The sequence below is a fragment of the Rhodnius prolixus genome, unplaced genomic scaffold (assembly GCF_049639745.1).
Source record: "Rhodnius prolixus isolate KJV_2025 unplaced genomic scaffold, Rpr scaffold_7, whole genome shotgun sequence".
Classification (NCBI taxonomy): Eukaryota; Metazoa; Arthropoda; class Insecta; order Hemiptera; family Reduviidae; genus Rhodnius; species Rhodnius prolixus.
In genome coordinates this window covers 12,416,013-12,432,133 of record NW_027411582.1, presented here as the reverse complement: position 1 = coordinate 12,432,133, position 16,121 = coordinate 12,416,013, and the positions used below count along the sequence as shown (strand labels likewise).

The window sequence follows — 16,121 nt, the reverse complement described above, 5'->3', positions numbered from 1 at the left end:
ACCTTAAAAGCTACCTGAGGCAGCTGATTTCCTTTTTTTTTTTTTGTTTTACCCAAAATTTTAGAACAACTAATTGACAATTACACAGGAAATTGTGGTAAAGTACACAAATCAAAATGACGGAAATTTTTCACTCCAATAATAGTAAGTTACAACGAACTCTAGTATAATTTTTTCAGAGTCTGCTAATATATATAATTAACGGTATTCGTATTTATTATTAACTTGTTGTCTTTTCTTTCTCTTTCTTTTTAAATTTTTAAATGCATTTAGTTGTAATCAACTTTTCGTTCCATGTTTAGGTAGTAACTGAGGGACAAACCCATTTATTCAAATAAATGCTCAACAAAATAAAGTAAAAGCCGTAACGATGTTTCAAACCAGAAAAATATAATAAAAAAAGCATACACTTGAAGTGGAAATTCATTATAAGATTACAAACAAGCTTCAAACACAAATTATGTTAGTTCTGATTATTTTCTCTGTGGCAAAAACAAAATCATAAATACTTATGATAATTATGACTGAATTTGGCATTATCCTTTTCTTCCTACTGGATTATTGAATAAATCACCAAAAACAAAATCATAAATACTTATGATAATTATGACTGAATTTGGCATTATCCTTTTCTTCCTACTGGATTATTGAATAAATCACCAAAAACAAAATACGATACTTATCATATGTTCTTTTTTTTTAATTTAATTTTACCCCATAAAAGAAATTTAATATAACAAAATTTATGATTATGAAAGTTTATTCAAGCAAACACGTGTACCCATACTGTAAAGACAAGTATTTAGTACTCTTAGATCAGTTTTAATGACTTTTAAACTATTAAAATAATTTGTAAAACTTTTTTTTTTAATTTTGCAATTCTGCATCAACTTCTTTGTGAAAATCTTCTTTGTCTCTCCTTTTCATAAGTTCTCGCAAAATAACTTCCCCATCTTTTGGTAAAAAAAGTATATGGTATCCAATTGTCGTTACAATGCTTGCTAATAACGGCGCAGTCAAAGCGATCTGTGTTAAGAATAATGGTGCACCTATATTATTCAAAATATATTCGAAGTAAATACTCGTATTTAATTTTTTTTCTTACCCAAGTATCTTTCCATTCCTGTACAACTAAAGCACGACCCAAAATAAGCGCAGGATTCACTGATCCACCGGTGTAAGCCACCTGAAATTAACCAAGCTGATTACCTCAAAATTTTGGCCAAATTAGGCAATGTGGACCATAAAACAGAAGACTGCTTCCAACTAAAGAAAATGGACTTCTCCTCAGAAGTTAGGTAGAAGAAGTTAGATAAAACAGAACTCTTGTTGTCTAACTAAAGAAATAACTTTTTTCAGCACGTATGGCTGAGGTTTTTAAAACTAATTGGCGAGATTACACAAGTCTAAGAGAGCCTATAAGATGAAACCTCCTCCTTTTTTCAACGTCCAAGATTTTCTCCGCTATTTGTTTTCGTGAAATAACCTATGTTTTCAAGGTGCCAAAGGTATTATATCGTAATTCAATCAATCTGTATGTAAAAAACCGTTTCTTCCCCACTGATGGTATTTGAGAGTTCTAGATTATCAACTAATCTGACTGCCGAAATTTAAAAAGATATCCTCGTGTCTAGGTTTTTACAACGTTAGCTATTACCCTCCTCAGAAGTTTCCTTAATAGAACTATCGTTTTAGAAAGATCGGATAGATACACACTATATTTTCTAACTTCTTTTTGTTGTTTTTTTTTGGACTTAAGATCCTCAAATCGTACATTTTCGCTGAAACTTTATTAAACTTCTTTCAGTATCAGTAATAAACAAAAGCATTTGCTTTGACCGTCTAATTAAAAATATTTAATTAAAATAAGGAAACTTACACCAATATATGTCATCGGAAACATTAAAAGCAATCCAAATTTAAGTGGCCAACTGTCAAATTTTGCAAGGTTTTTTGTTTCAACTATTGAACACACAAATAATATTAAAAAGCAGCTAAAACCAAATTCCCAAGCAAATGCTCGAAGATATGTGATATCGTTTTGAAGATTTATAGTACAATATCCAGTCCATTTTCTATGTATGGCTATTAATATTTTTTTAGTGGTCATCTCCTAAAAAAATTGAAAAAATATATATTATATATTAATTATTATTTGTAGGATCTAATTTTGAAATGTCTCATCAATAACATTTATTCCTACTTACCTGTATTAGCAATGTACCAACAAGTGATCCCAATATTTGAGCAAAAATATACACAAACATCATTGGCAGAGAAAACATTCCAAAAATGTAATAACTTAAGGTTATAGCTGGATTTATTTGTGCAAGATCGACAAAAAAAAAAATCTAAAAAATAGATCTTAAAATAAGTTACTTATAAATTCTGATGCGAAACAAATTTACAATTTACTCTTAAAGCAATGTATCAATTGTTATTGACAAATTTTCTCCTCTAACATTGAACTTTACTCAATGTTTAGTTATTCTCGCGATGTAGATAACTATGTCCAAATAACTCCCTTTATTTCTTGACTTTGACGGGCTCACGAAAAATTAACGCACGATAGAGTTAAAAGTTTCTTGGAGGCACCCCTCATACTTGAGCCGATAAGGAGTATACTGGGCCGATGTGGGGCCGGCCTAATAGTTATACAGAACTGAGCGATCCCTCTAACTCTGATTCAGTAACAATTAAGAGGGACACTCTTTTACTTATGGCCCTTAAATTTTTTGATTTGCTAACTAGTTAATTTGAACCATTTTGCATATCCATCCCAATAACCTCTGCAGGCTCCTTAAGACCTCATCGTTAAGTTATCCGTTTCAGACCGGTGGGAGTGCCGATGCCGTTTAATCTGTCATTAATCCCTTTTTATTTGTCATCCTTAGTTCCGAAAACATCTTCAAAAGGTTCCTTTCTGCCGATGTGATTTTTTCTTATATTCTTTTTTCTTTCAATCCTTGTGACAGAAAGGGGAAAAAAGGGCCTCCCAGCCTCATTAACTGCGCTGTAGGCGCTAGTTTGCGGTATAATAACTCTACGAAAAATCCGTCTAATAGACGGTTTCAGTTTGAATGGAACAAGGAATGCCTTATACAAAAAAATAAATTACCAAGGTCGATTTTTCGTTATTACCAGATTAAGCAATATCTTAGAAATAAGAAAAGAGATTATTTACCTGCACTATAGATGCATAAGTAAATCCAAAACACAGTGACCCTCCTAGGGCCTCATACAATGTCCCTCCGAAGCATGCACATCCAAAGTAACTAAGCAATATCGCTCCTAAAAATTCCACTAGAAATCCTTCTATATAATCCATTAAATTTTCTTTCAAGCTTTTGTTTTTTTCCTCATCCAATAATTTACCTAAAACACAAATCATAAGAAAATGTGTTCAAGTTTTTAAGTTGTTTTTAAGCAATGAAAGGATATATTCCAACGATTTTCAAGAAAATGGCATAATCTTAATATCGACTCAAATTTCAAAAACTCGTATTAAAGACCGGTTTTAGCATTACAAAATAACATTGGCAGAAGTCCTTAATACCGTAATTAGGCTTGAATTTTTTTTTTTCTAGAGAACAGACAAACTACAAGAACGTTCTATTTCTCTATGCATAATACAGCACTGTTGCTAATCGTGAGATATATTAGAAATTTAAGTTTGTCCTTTCCCAAATTGAGGAGAAAAAGGTTGATTGCAGCTAACATGACGGTTTTTATCAAAAACTAACGTCTAAATAAAGTGGTTTTCTTTATTCTTTCTCTTGTCGCTAAACCGTAATACAAAGTACTGTCATCGATTTTTGATTCTGGTTTTCACCAGACAATAAAGTCAAGGGATACCTGAGTACGAAAAAAGAGTTGTATGATATGTATATGTAATTTATAAAAAACAATTATGGACCTCAGGTAACCTAGGATGTAACATACTATATTGTGTTAGATTCCCAGTCTTGGATTTTTCTATTGATTAATATCACAAATTTCTTGTAAAGTAGGTTTGCTAGTTACCTCCGTCCACGACACTTTATTTAGTAGCCCGACTGAAAACTTTTAACAGTAATAATTTCCAGGTAGTATTAAATTTTGTGCAGTTTTAAGGAATAGGTGGCGTTAAGCTTTCTTGTAATCAATAGAAATCAGTTCCACGACCGACTGCTATAAAAACTCGGTCGTTTTTAAAAATTGGTAATATATTAAAAACAAAAATTATTTTCACAACAAAGTTACAAAAATAGTAGGCTTGCATTCTGTGTCTTTTTTTTTGGTTTATGGTTAATTGGTGATAATTTTGGAATATTTGGAATGTACTCTCTGCCGATGTTTATGTAAATTATTGCTCAAGTATTAGGCTTAGTTGCTGGTACAATACTATTTAAGGTAAACTGGAATAAATGTTATTGATGAGACATTTCAAAATTAAATCCTACAAATAATAATTAATATATAATGTATATAATAATTTTTCAATTTTTTTAGATGACCACTAAAAAGGTGTTAGTGGCCATACATAGTAAATGGTCTGGATATTGTAATACAAACCTTCAAAATTTTCGAGCATTTGTTTGGGAATTTGGTTTAATTTGAATTTGGTGGAGGAAAAGTATCTTTTCCAGAGGCACTGATATTGGTTTTTTAGGATCAGAGAAGGGCACCCTTAACTGGAGGATACCTGCCCTTGCTGGTTTCTTCCTTTGAGGAGGAAACTGGATCTAAATTAGCATTCATCCAGTTTCTTTGATTTACAGGGGTATATTTCAGAATTTCCTAAGACATTGGAAATGTAGGCTTTCTTGACCCAGCTTGAGGTCATCTTTTTATTTTTTAATAATTTAATATTTTAGATATTATATATTCTCTATTTTGCTTTATATTATCATTATTATTTTATATCTCATTGACAATTGGATATATATTAACAAGATAGCAAGTTATTGCTCTGCCGGATAGATATAGATATGTGTAGTAGATACATAAAAAACATTAATCAACTTAATTAAAACCAGACTATAGCCATTCTATTGTCGATTAAATTACTTGATCACTACGGTAAATACGTATAAGTCGTGGATCAGTCTAGCCCTTAGTCTTCTATGTTAGCTACTTGTTTGGAGTTTATAGTGGAGATAAAAAAATGATTGGAACACTGGAGATTTTTTTTATAAATGTAGTTTTATTATTTTCAGCGACTAATAGGAAGGTTTAGTTCTTCATGGAGTAACTGCTTTCTACTAAACATTTTGCATGTGAAATAAGTAAAGTAAAGTAATTGCCTATTTTTTCAGGCGGGCTTTACGTCCAACTACCTATTTTAGGTGTCGGAGGCAACTAGCAAACGTACTTTACTGTAAATTTCTTTTATTAACCATTCCTTAATCGGCTGCCTTAACATTTTCTGAATCTCTTGAATAGGCTTCTATGCCGGCCTTTAAAGATGGAATTTTTTCTCTTTGTCTTGTAGCCAGCTAAATATAGGCATCAATTAGATTGATATCTCTTGGATAATTTTGGTCATGTTGTATACCAAGCCTATCATTTTAAAACTTTACCTGTCGGTAAGTTTTGTTTAAGAGAAAGGAGTCTGTAGCTTGCTAAACTCTTCTCCTTCTCTGTTATATCATTAATGCAGTCCGGTAAGAAGTATTTTTTTATGTGTTTCTTTGGGAAAGAAAGAGTTTCTGTCAGCGAGTATTGCGGTGTGCTCGGAGGTTGTAAAATCAAATATGGCTGAGCCGAGATGCTTTTACTGGGTACGGCTGCACCAGAGTTGAGATTTTTGTCTAATTCCTTTAATAAGCCGTTGTGATGGCAGCGTAAAATAAATTTAGTATTTATTTACTTGAAATTTATATATATACTGACACATGTGGTTATAAATATACTTCACATTTTAAGTTCTATTAAAAATAGTGACAAGAAAAGAATAATTCTATTTATTATATTTATATATTCCATCCTTCGATACTAAGGGCACAACAGAATTGGCGTTCAGGATAACCAGAAAAATGAATCAAGAACAAATTATTTTATAATCCCTACTAGAACAAACATTACTCAACCGATTCTCACTGACACAAAACGTAATAGTACAGACAATTCAGATAATTCTACATCAAAAAAATTGGTAAGTCACAAAAATCCATTCGATCACTTTAACAAAGTTTCCTTTAACTACTTCGATTAGAACAGGAAGGTTTTTGAGGTCATGAACACCCGTAAGCGTATAAAAAATAAAGTTTTTTAAAACTGGAAATGAATAAAAAACAATTTACATTATTTAGGAAAGTCTAACTCTAAAAAAATATTTAAAGATACAAGAATCCATCTGTGACTTTCTAAACGTATTCTTTAATGTAAAATTGGACGTGAGTTTATATTAGATTAGATTCCTCGGAGATTAAGCACTCAGCCTATTCTGCCCTGATCCAGAGGATTTGTTATTGTACCCTCTAGTTGTTGCAGTCCTCCAGTCCCGCCTGTTTGATTAAGCTTATAGTCTGGTGAGGTACTTCTGCGTGAAGCTTGAAGGACGGAAGTTGGTGCCTATCTCTTAGCTCACTCGCCCTTCGTACTTGATAGTTTGTCAAACCTACATAGGCTTTTCTTTTCAGGCTCATGTTTGTGTTTACTCAGACTACCATAGCCCTTCAAGAGGTCTACAATCGTCTCGGTCTTGTTGAAACAATGCCCTAGTAAACTAACAAAAGTGGTTCATTAAGAGGTTTTTACCTTCTGGCTCGAGGTTTCACGCAAAGTGCTAGACTATTTGCCTTATTCTAATACTTCGTTGGCTGCACTATTGCTTTCTTATTCGCTATAAATGGCTCCAGGTTCTTTGAGGATACATGGAGAAGAGTTCCCGGGTAATAAAACTGCCGTTTTATTAAGCTTTTGCCTTGCAAATGCCCGCACATCCCTGGCAAATGCTCTTCAGACTGGTTTATCAATCCAGGCCTGACTCCTTGAAGACTCATTGAATTAACTTCGCGGACTTGATTTTATTGTTATCATCTCAACAGGACCGATGTGTTGAACTAGTTCTGTATGAAAAGCGAGTTTTTCAAGGCTTACCGAGATGTCATACCTCGGATTAGCGCCGTCGCCCGGTTCCTCTTCTTCTGTCCTGGAGCGATCGAGAATCTCACAGTCTAAGTATTTACTAATGACTAATTTATTAGTGTATATTTTATTGCTTAAAGAGAGCATGTTGCCAAAATTATTTAGAAAACACATTCTCATATTCAGAAATAGAATGTGTTGTACCCTAAATGAAAGAATACTTTTAAAAAGTAAAAGTAATGGATTTACTTCATAAACCAAATCCCCCCAAAAAAATTCTGGATGCACCCCTGATGTATAATCAATCATGTGTTAAATTATATATATGTTTTAAATATATAAATGTTAAAGGTATTTTACGCTGTTTCACTAGTCTCACAAGGGTTGAAAATGGATCCAACTTATAAAACCATTGTACATTAGTGTGTGCATATATTCTTTGAATTCCTCTTAAAACTCGCAATAGTTTAGGTGAATGACAGGCTTCTTTTTTCGCCGAGAACGCCGAACTTAGGTTTTCTGATTCCGGTTGTCCTCTATTCCGTTTAGTGCTGGCCTTATCCTGATGGTCATTGTAATTAATGAACGTACTTGTGCTTCCTGCGTAACTGATATGTGTCTGCTATCCTATACTTTACATACAGTGGAAAAAACAAAAGTATGTATTGCCATGCAATTATTATAAATAAATCCTATACCTTTGGAAGGAAGAATGACCCCATTCCCTGAATTTGAATATGAAATGCTTATTAACCATGAATTTGCAGATATAGCTGTGGTTACATATTATATAGCTGCTACTGACGACACATCTAACTGAACATAAAATTGTACCTCCTCATTAATTAGCTTCAGAAAATCTCTACTGGCCAACAACTACTATACGCTATTGTGAGCGAAGTTGAATATAACATAACATGATCGAGCATCAACTCAGCCTGACACGACGGACTATGAATATGAATAAATCCAACACGTCTTTACTTACAAGTAATTGTAAATTCTCTTCTGTATGGCAGAACATTCGGAATAAAAATAAATTCGACCAAAAGTACAAGACGGTTTATAACTACTCGGGTTTCTCAGAGCTCAGTCCTCAGTCCCTATTTATAATTTATGCATTACACTTCAATTACAATTTAGATTTCTGTTCCTCCAATTTAAGCAGACGATACACCCCCCCCCCTTACACACAAACTTAATTTAGCTCGCAATTTTTTTTTTTTTTGGTGCAAATGTTATTAGACAAAATAATGGACTGCTTCCGCCCACTAATAAAAAACCTAGACATAAATATCCAGCTGAAAAATGTCAACACCTTATCCCTCCGAAGACTGAATCAATTGCAATTTAAAAAAAAAATTCAACAGAGATTTACAATGGATAAGAGTGGTAGTATCTTCGCGTAGCAATCGTCTCGAGAATAACCTGGTCTCTGCACATCACACTGAAATTAAGGCAGGCATACTCTCGAAAGATGCTAAAACCTAACTGGCAAAGAACGTTACACTAAACTTAACCAACAGCTAATAATAAGTTTAAATGCATAATTTGATTATTATTTTGTTTTTCCTTTATTACAACTTTATTTTTTAAGTCAGAAACAAACTGCTATGAAAAATAAAGATATTTTCTTCTTCTTCTTAATCTTCTTTGTTGATGAGGTCATCGTTCTCCAATACGAAATTTGGAAGAAACACAGTCATATTTTCAATTTCCTTGATATGAATACAATACTTCATTCTTTTTATAAACTACTTAACTGTACTAAAATGAAGCTATGAAAGAATGAAGTAACAGCCCCTGGGTCTCTGGCTACCCTTCTTCGAGTTCAGATATAAGGAGTGAGTAGAATCCTGGAATCCTACTGTTAGGTGGTAGTATTGGAAAAGTTCTTTATAGATTATATCTATACAGCTGACCTAAACAGCATTCATTGATAATGTACAGCTGCATAAAACAACGGGATATTAAGCAATGGTAGAATTACAACAATGAAGGAAACGAAGATATACTTACATTTAAAGCGGAAATTCATTATTTCAAGTCAAAAATAACAATAATAATAAAAGAAATTCAGGTATTACGATAGAATTCCTATTTTCTGCTTTCAAATTTTAGTTTGGAAATATTAACAAAAAAAAACATACATATGATATTTTAATTAAATAACTTTTGTTAAAAAAAAGCATGTGGATTATGCTAACTACAGATTCACACTAGATTCTTTTTAATCCGTTTTCATTAATATTTCCTGTTTACAATAACAAATACTTTAAGAAAATTTGCCAGACTCAGATCAGTCACTTTCCTTAAGAACGCCGTTATATCACGTATCAACAACATCGTGGGTATATAATTAAATAACGGCTTGCTTCAAACTTAAGAACACAGTTTTCAATAAAAAGTTCTAGGGATAATTAGATACTACTAATTAGAATTAAAATTAGAATACTAGAATTAGATACTTGAAAATTAAAGCAAATTTTTCTAAAAAACAATCATTCAAATAAATGTTTTAGAATTTAGTGCAGGCAATGTAAAATATAAGATATTATCGTAAAAGTCAATAAAGAAAATCGTAGGAACCTTTAGAGTAAAACACAAAAAAGTAAGAATTCTATTTAGTATAGTTACCACTGCTGAATTTTTACTTTCTACCACGTACTACTAGTAGTTTCCCTTACAACTATTTTACTTTTGTAGAAGGTAGAACATCTGCGCCAGTAATATCAGCTTTGAGGTCACGTAAATCCGAAAAAATGGATTTTACGAATTGTTTAGTATGTGTTCACAGCATAAATGAACATCGATAGAAGTTCTAATTTGACTTTCCCAAGAAAATGCTTTTGATGGCAGTTCTAAGGGAGAGGTAGAGTTAAGTTTATCGAAAAGTATATTTTAAGTATCATCATTACTTGTTTAATAGTAACAAGTATTAAGAATGTAATTAAAATTCCAAATTTTGAGGAAATCAATTTGGAGATTTTCTGTTATTTAACTAATTCTTCAAATATGTTTCGAGAAAATTTTCTTAAATTTGCGAGAGGAGAAAGTTGTAAGAGGGTGCTAACAGTACATTTCATTTGTTTTAGTTAATTATAGTCCATTAAAATTTATAAAATGTTTATTCACCTTGCAGTAAGTGGATTTGATAATTTCACGTTCAACAAACAAAAGAGATATTGATTCAGATTAATATACCCCAAATGGACGGAATTAAGAATTTGATTATTTATCCTGCAGTGTCCCGATTTTAGAGACATTAATTGTTATTAATTATAAAACAGTTTTAAGTCGTGGTATGTTCGCTTGATAAAACCTAACTCTCAATATGCGCATCGCATATCGAGAGTTAGGTTTCTGTGTCAGTTCGGATAGCATGCGACTGAAAGTGCGCCTAGTCTATCAATTCAATATATCTTAAAATATAACATAAAAGTGTACACCAGGAATAAATCGAATTAAAAGCAGTAAAGCCCCCAGAATATTTTTTAAAAAGTAAATCCATAATTATTTAGTTCTAAAACTGTTCTTTTCCTGAAGATAAATCACCATTGCGAACTTAATGAAATTGTCTCGGAGAATATACTAACAATAATTTAGTCAACCAGTTCTCTTTAAGCAGGCATTAAAATTAAGTTTATTAATTTAAGTCCTATCTGAGAACAAGGGATCTTGAATCTCTTGCCAATTCTAAATTCAGCAAGTTTTATAATCTCTCAATGGTGATGGACGCCGGCCCACAGAGATATTTTCTCAGTGGAGTGCACTTTAAAGTATCTCGATTATTTATTCAGATTAGATTAGCTGGGGTACATATAATGAGGTTATCGGCAGGGGGGAAACATCATAATATTTTTACCGACCGCGAGTGTTCCTTCTGCAGCCTGGGTGCGACGGAGGATCTGGGGCATTTGTTATTTGGTTGCACAAGGTATGCTGCCGTTAGGGAGGAGTTTCAGATCCCTGCGGTGCTGAGCGAGAATGAGGCCATTAGAGAATTTGTTAATGTACGTGGTGATACAGATATGTACAGAGTTTTCAATTTTATAGGTAAACTACTAAGTTTGAGAGAAAAGTAAACTATTCATGTGAAGTATATTCCAGTGTAATATTATGTAAATTCTCCTTAATTTTTGTATTTTCTTTTTTTGTATTACTACTCTTGTAACCAGCATGGCTGTATTACAATAAACAAATAAATAAAAATAAATTAATTTAAGTACTCTTAGGGCACCATGACTGAAGAAGGGTGTCAGCCAGGGGGTGCGGAGCTACTCCATAAAAACACTCGGTGTACTTTAGAAAACTGAAGGGCTCCTTCCTTAAATTCCCCGAGTGCGCTATAGTTAAGGACTGTAGTTAAAAATTATAGGGTCTAACAGTTACGTCTCATTGACAGGCAGAATCTTTCTTTAGATTTCTACTGTAGTCAAAGAAACTGCACACACTTCTGTCAGCAGCTATAGAAGCGAATCCATAAATCATCACAGAAACGTTTAAGTGAATCCACTATTCAACCATAGTCCACCACCGTAGAGGTATCGCATATCAACTAACGTCCTCTGTCGCAAGACAAGTTCAGTAAAATGTGTAATATTCTGTAAAGCTCTTTTTCAAAACCCGAATGATTTTTATTTGTCAAATTATTTATACGCATGAATGAAAAGTGGATATTTATCGATGATTAGATGATTAGGATAAGAACAGGCTGTTACCGATAGATCTGAGAAAATGATGCACGGTAGTGCGACCGCAATCAGTCAAAACATGTACCCTCTTAGCCTAAAAATACTGGAATAGTCACTCTTTCAAGAAAATAACGTAGAGCAGTAAACGTTATTTCAAGTATTCCCGGAACAAAATATATTAATTAGGTGTCTCACTCATCCAAATTTCAACCCATACTAGATTAGATATTTTCTGTTTACATCCACTTTTTTGAGAACAAAAGGAGAAAGACAGTTGATAAAAAATTTTTAATTGAATAATTCCCTTAATTCTGTTCCGAAAATTGCATCTGGTTTCAAAATGACAATTGTAATGTCACCTCAAATCAAAAATCAACGCATATTTTAGAATATCTTAGCTTAATAGGAAAGAAATAACCCCACTTTAAATTGTACGATGAAAAACACGCGATGTTTATTAATTTTTAAATAAAGATTATACGGAAAATTTCACTGATGAAAAAAAAAATTGTCCGTAAACATACACCTTTATACTATTTCGAAAATAATTTGTCCACAGTGCCAATCCGGAAATTGAATATACTGAAAATATTTAATTTCAAGTTACTAACTGCGGTTAGTTACTTATTTAGTTATGAAATGCATTGTTCTCGTCACACCTACCTGTTGCTAACTTTATTAAATTTTAATCATATCTTTATTTCAACTGCTACCGTATTAAAAAAAAATGAATAAATAAATGAAGCCGGCTTACCTTCACATTTATCTACTTCTTCCATATTAACGAAGCAATCTCTATTAGTGATTTATTCACCAGTACTTCCATTCCCCTACCTATAAAGAAAATTTTTTAGGGCTTAATTATATATGTAACACCATAACGCACGAATTATTAAAATAAAAAATTACCATATTATAACTACACAAAAAAGAACTTCTCTGATACGACGAATTATTCAAAATATTGCTGTAAAAGGTTTGTTAAATGTACGTATGTGATTTAATTATTTACTCATTACACGAGCAGAAGAAAATCAATGCTGTTCAATTGAAATCGCATTTGAAAACTTTCATCTCAGTTAAATGTTGAAATCCGAAGTCCTATATCCTCTACCAAACAAGCAGTATTCTCATTGCTAAAAGAGAAGCTATTTTCTAAAACTGATTTATGATAAAAAGGCTTAAAAAAATTGCTATATACTATTTTTATTAAAGACCCATTTTTATTTCCTTACCATTAATTTTTTTTACACACAAAAAAACAGCGCATTTATTTTATTAAAACTAATTATATTATTTATTTTATATAACTTATACAAATAAAATTGTATTGTTTTTTGTACACATTACTTTAAAAAACAAAACATTGCTGTAAATAGACTCCTTTATTCTTACAATTATTATTTATATATCAAATATATTAATGCAAAATTACTTTAATTAGAGACACCTTTATAACATTAATGTTTTCATATTTTACCACATTTGGTAAACTCCTTTAGGTACTCATCTTGCTTAACTTTGCACATTTAATTACAATTATTTTAAAAGAACAGTTCAACTCCTAAAACGATTTAAATTTCACCTTTACATATCTTGCATAAATTAATAATAAAAAAAGGTTATTCGTCAATGTAGTTACAGCTGAGGGAAAAAGAATGAAAAACAGAAAACTTGTATATGGCAGTGAAATAACATGAAAATGAATTTTGCCTTAATAAAAACGTTCATCCATAATGAAATCTACATCTAGAATTAATGCAGTTGCTACAATTAAAATATTTATACAATTATTAAATTTGTTTTTCTTTCTTCATTTATCATATTATGCATAAATATATAAAAGTTGTCCAATTAAAATTTCAGACCATTTTCAAAAATCTTCATAATGGTGGATAAAAAAAGGGGAAAGAAAGGGGATAATTTCGAGTGAAAATGATAAAATTTTCCTTGTGAGAGTCTGAATTCTAATCAACAAAGTGCTTCTTTAAATACTTCATCATACCAAAAGTACGGAAGCGCTTTACACCTGTGCATAAATAAAAACAAAACATTAGGAATTTAGTAAATGTATGTAAGCTGAATCAAAGAAACAAAGTATCAAAATATTTACCAATGACTTTCATTAAGTTATCATCACAGATGGCATATTGTTTATTTTTTGGATCGTAAAGATTTTTTTCTTTAATTATTGACCAAACTTTTTTGACAACTTCATGCCGCGCCATTGAATCCTGACCAACAACGGCTGCCAATTCTGGTGTTAGTGTGCATGTTTTGTTATAACCAGTTGTTCCTCTTTTCCCGCCAGCTTTTTTGGGAGCATTTCCTTTTTTACCTTTGCCCCAATCTTCATCTGAATCAGAATCAGAGCCACCCTTCTTCTTGCGTCCTTTTGCACCTGCTTTTTTACCTTTGGCACCCTTTGCTTTTTTCGTTGGAGAGTACTCTTCATCGCTTCCCTTGTCCTACATTAAAATAAAAAGTATTTTCTTTAGTACAAAGAAAAATTAATCAAAGAATATAAAAAAAAAAAAAATGTAAAAAAAGTTTGTATACTAACATTAACACTTACATCAGAAGCGTCTTCACTTTCATCACTGCTTGCTTTTCTTTTGGCAGCTTTTTTCGGAGCACCTCTCTTAGATTTCTTTAGTTCAACCTCTTCCTCCTCTTCTTCATCTTCATCATCGTCCTCTTTGTCATCGTCATCTTCATCTTTTTCGTCCTCATCATCATCGTCATTCTTGTTACCATTTTTTTTTGGTTTTTTACCCTTCTTTTCATTTTCTTTAATGCATTGCATAACTAATTCATCTATTTCTTTTTTCCTAAAAATTAAAAATTGAAACAAACGATAAACAAATTAAATAATTTTTTTTTTAATTTAATAAAATAGCTCATAATAACCTGCTAGAAAGATCAACTTCAAGTTTAGTTTCTAATTCCTGTCGAACTTTTTTAGAAGAAGTACTACCAAGGTCTGCTCCTTTGAGAATTGCTTTAAAAAAAAATTAAAAAACTTTAAAAAACAGGCTTTAACAGTGAGAAATTTGTTTTAGGAATAAAATCGTAATGGCAATCAATAATATTTTTGAAATAATTATGTAAGTACCATATTTGTAAAAAAAAATATTCCTTAATTTATAACATTAAGTAAATTAATAAAAGTTACTAGCTTGAGTTGAATTATAAAATTTAAAAAAAAAAATGATATATTAGGTTCTTTTATTTACGTTTAAATTACTCCCTTAAAACGCTATATTTCCAATTACTCATGTAAAAAAAAAAATTCTAAATAAATAATATTATTTTTCTACGTGCTCAGATTTTAATTTTACTGTAGATATATAGAGAAAAACGTAAGTTAATATGTTATTAAAGCGTCACTAAGGCAAAAGCGTCTGTGGCCATTTTACAATGGCTCTGTATGTAGACATAAAACAAGTAACCCATATAGACACATTTTCACCAGACAACTGCCATTATTTCACTGTAAACATAGATTTTTCTTTATACAAAGTTTGTGCAGAAAAATTAATTATGCAAAATTTTCGTAAAATCCCAGCTGTTGGTTGATTAAATACAGTATAAATTCACTTACCGGTAATCTCCTTTCTCAATTCGTCTTTTGTCATTTCAGCCATTTTAACCAAGTATAACTACACAGACGGACTAGTGGTGCTCTTACTCTCTGAAGCCAACGGTCACACACTGAGCTGTATAGAAAGGAACAGTGCTAACTTAAAGTAACCTAAATGGATTCCACCGTATAGCCCAGCGAATAGCGTTCAGCTTGTCAGTTAAAAGTGGGGGGCCGACCAATGTTGCTTCAAACTAAATTGTAATTTATTTGATTTTAGGAAAATATCAATACTAATTTTCCAAAAAAAAAGGTAAATAAATTTAATTAAATTATTTAAGTATTTAACATAAATTGTTCATGTCAAAAAGTATTTAACAAGTCCATAGTAAAAATTATTCATTCAACCAGTTAATAGAATTAACTTTCAACATTTAATGAGACCTTACAATTTTTCATACTCTTAATTTCTGAGTTAAGCCTTTAGCTTAATTTTCCTAGTTAAAAAAATAAACCCTAAAATACTTCATAACAATTAAATTCAGTTAAAAATTAATTTTTTTTTAAGGTTATATAAGTATATTTTTAAGTAAATATCGGTTAAATACTTGCAGCTAGCACTGTAACAAGGCAATGTGACCTTCCCAACAATTTTGTGCAATAATAATAATCGAAGCCTTTTCTCTTACGCAAATAAGAGGAAGCCGAAAAATAAAGTAACCTAAAAAACATTCGCTGTGAAACAAAGAATTTTTACAAAATATTTAGTACCT

General features: G+C 31.5%; 2 protein-coding genes across 4 annotated transcripts; both read right to left on the bottom strand.

The window, feature by feature from the left end:
* Nucleotides 1-740: 740 nt before the first annotated feature.
* LOC141447000 (aquaporin-2-like) lies at nucleotides 741-12,645 on the bottom strand. 2 transcript variants are annotated; one of them, XM_074114122.1, is made up of 6 exons: nucleotides 12,520-12,645; nucleotides 3,185-3,375; nucleotides 2,208-2,351; nucleotides 1,880-2,113; nucleotides 1,106-1,186; nucleotides 741-1,026 (listed from the first exon to the last, which is right to left on the bottom strand). In XM_074114122.1, the coding sequence occupies exons 1-6, from the start codon at nucleotides 12,542-12,544 to the stop codon at nucleotides 868-870; spliced, it is 834 nt and encodes a 277-aa protein (XP_073970223.1). In that variant the 5' UTR covers nucleotides 12,545-12,645; the 3' UTR covers nucleotides 741-867. The 2 variants fall into 2 exon arrangements, with proteins under 2 accessions (XP_073970223.1, XP_073970224.1); XM_074114123.1 differs by lacking the exon at nucleotides 12,520-12,645 and adding an exon at nucleotides 9,091-9,244.
* A 321-nt stretch (nucleotides 12,646-12,966) lies between these two features.
* Nucleotides 12,967-15,497, bottom strand: Non2 (upstream activation factor subunit spp27 homolog Non2). 2 transcript variants are annotated; one of them, XM_074114124.1, is made up of 5 exons: nucleotides 15,370-15,497; nucleotides 14,676-14,766; nucleotides 14,329-14,596; nucleotides 13,879-14,233; nucleotides 12,967-13,794 (listed from the first exon to the last, which is right to left on the bottom strand). In XM_074114124.1, exons 1-5 carry the CDS (start codon nucleotides 15,410-15,412, stop codon nucleotides 13,733-13,735), a joined length of 819 nt encoding a protein of 272 aa, XP_073970225.1. In that variant the 5' UTR covers nucleotides 15,413-15,497; the 3' UTR covers nucleotides 12,967-13,732. The 2 variants fall into 2 exon arrangements, with proteins under 2 accessions (XP_073970225.1, XP_073970226.1); XM_074114125.1 differs by having other exon boundaries at nucleotides 14,341-14,596; nucleotides 15,370-15,484.
* Between the last annotated feature and the right edge of the window lie 624 nt (nucleotides 15,498-16,121).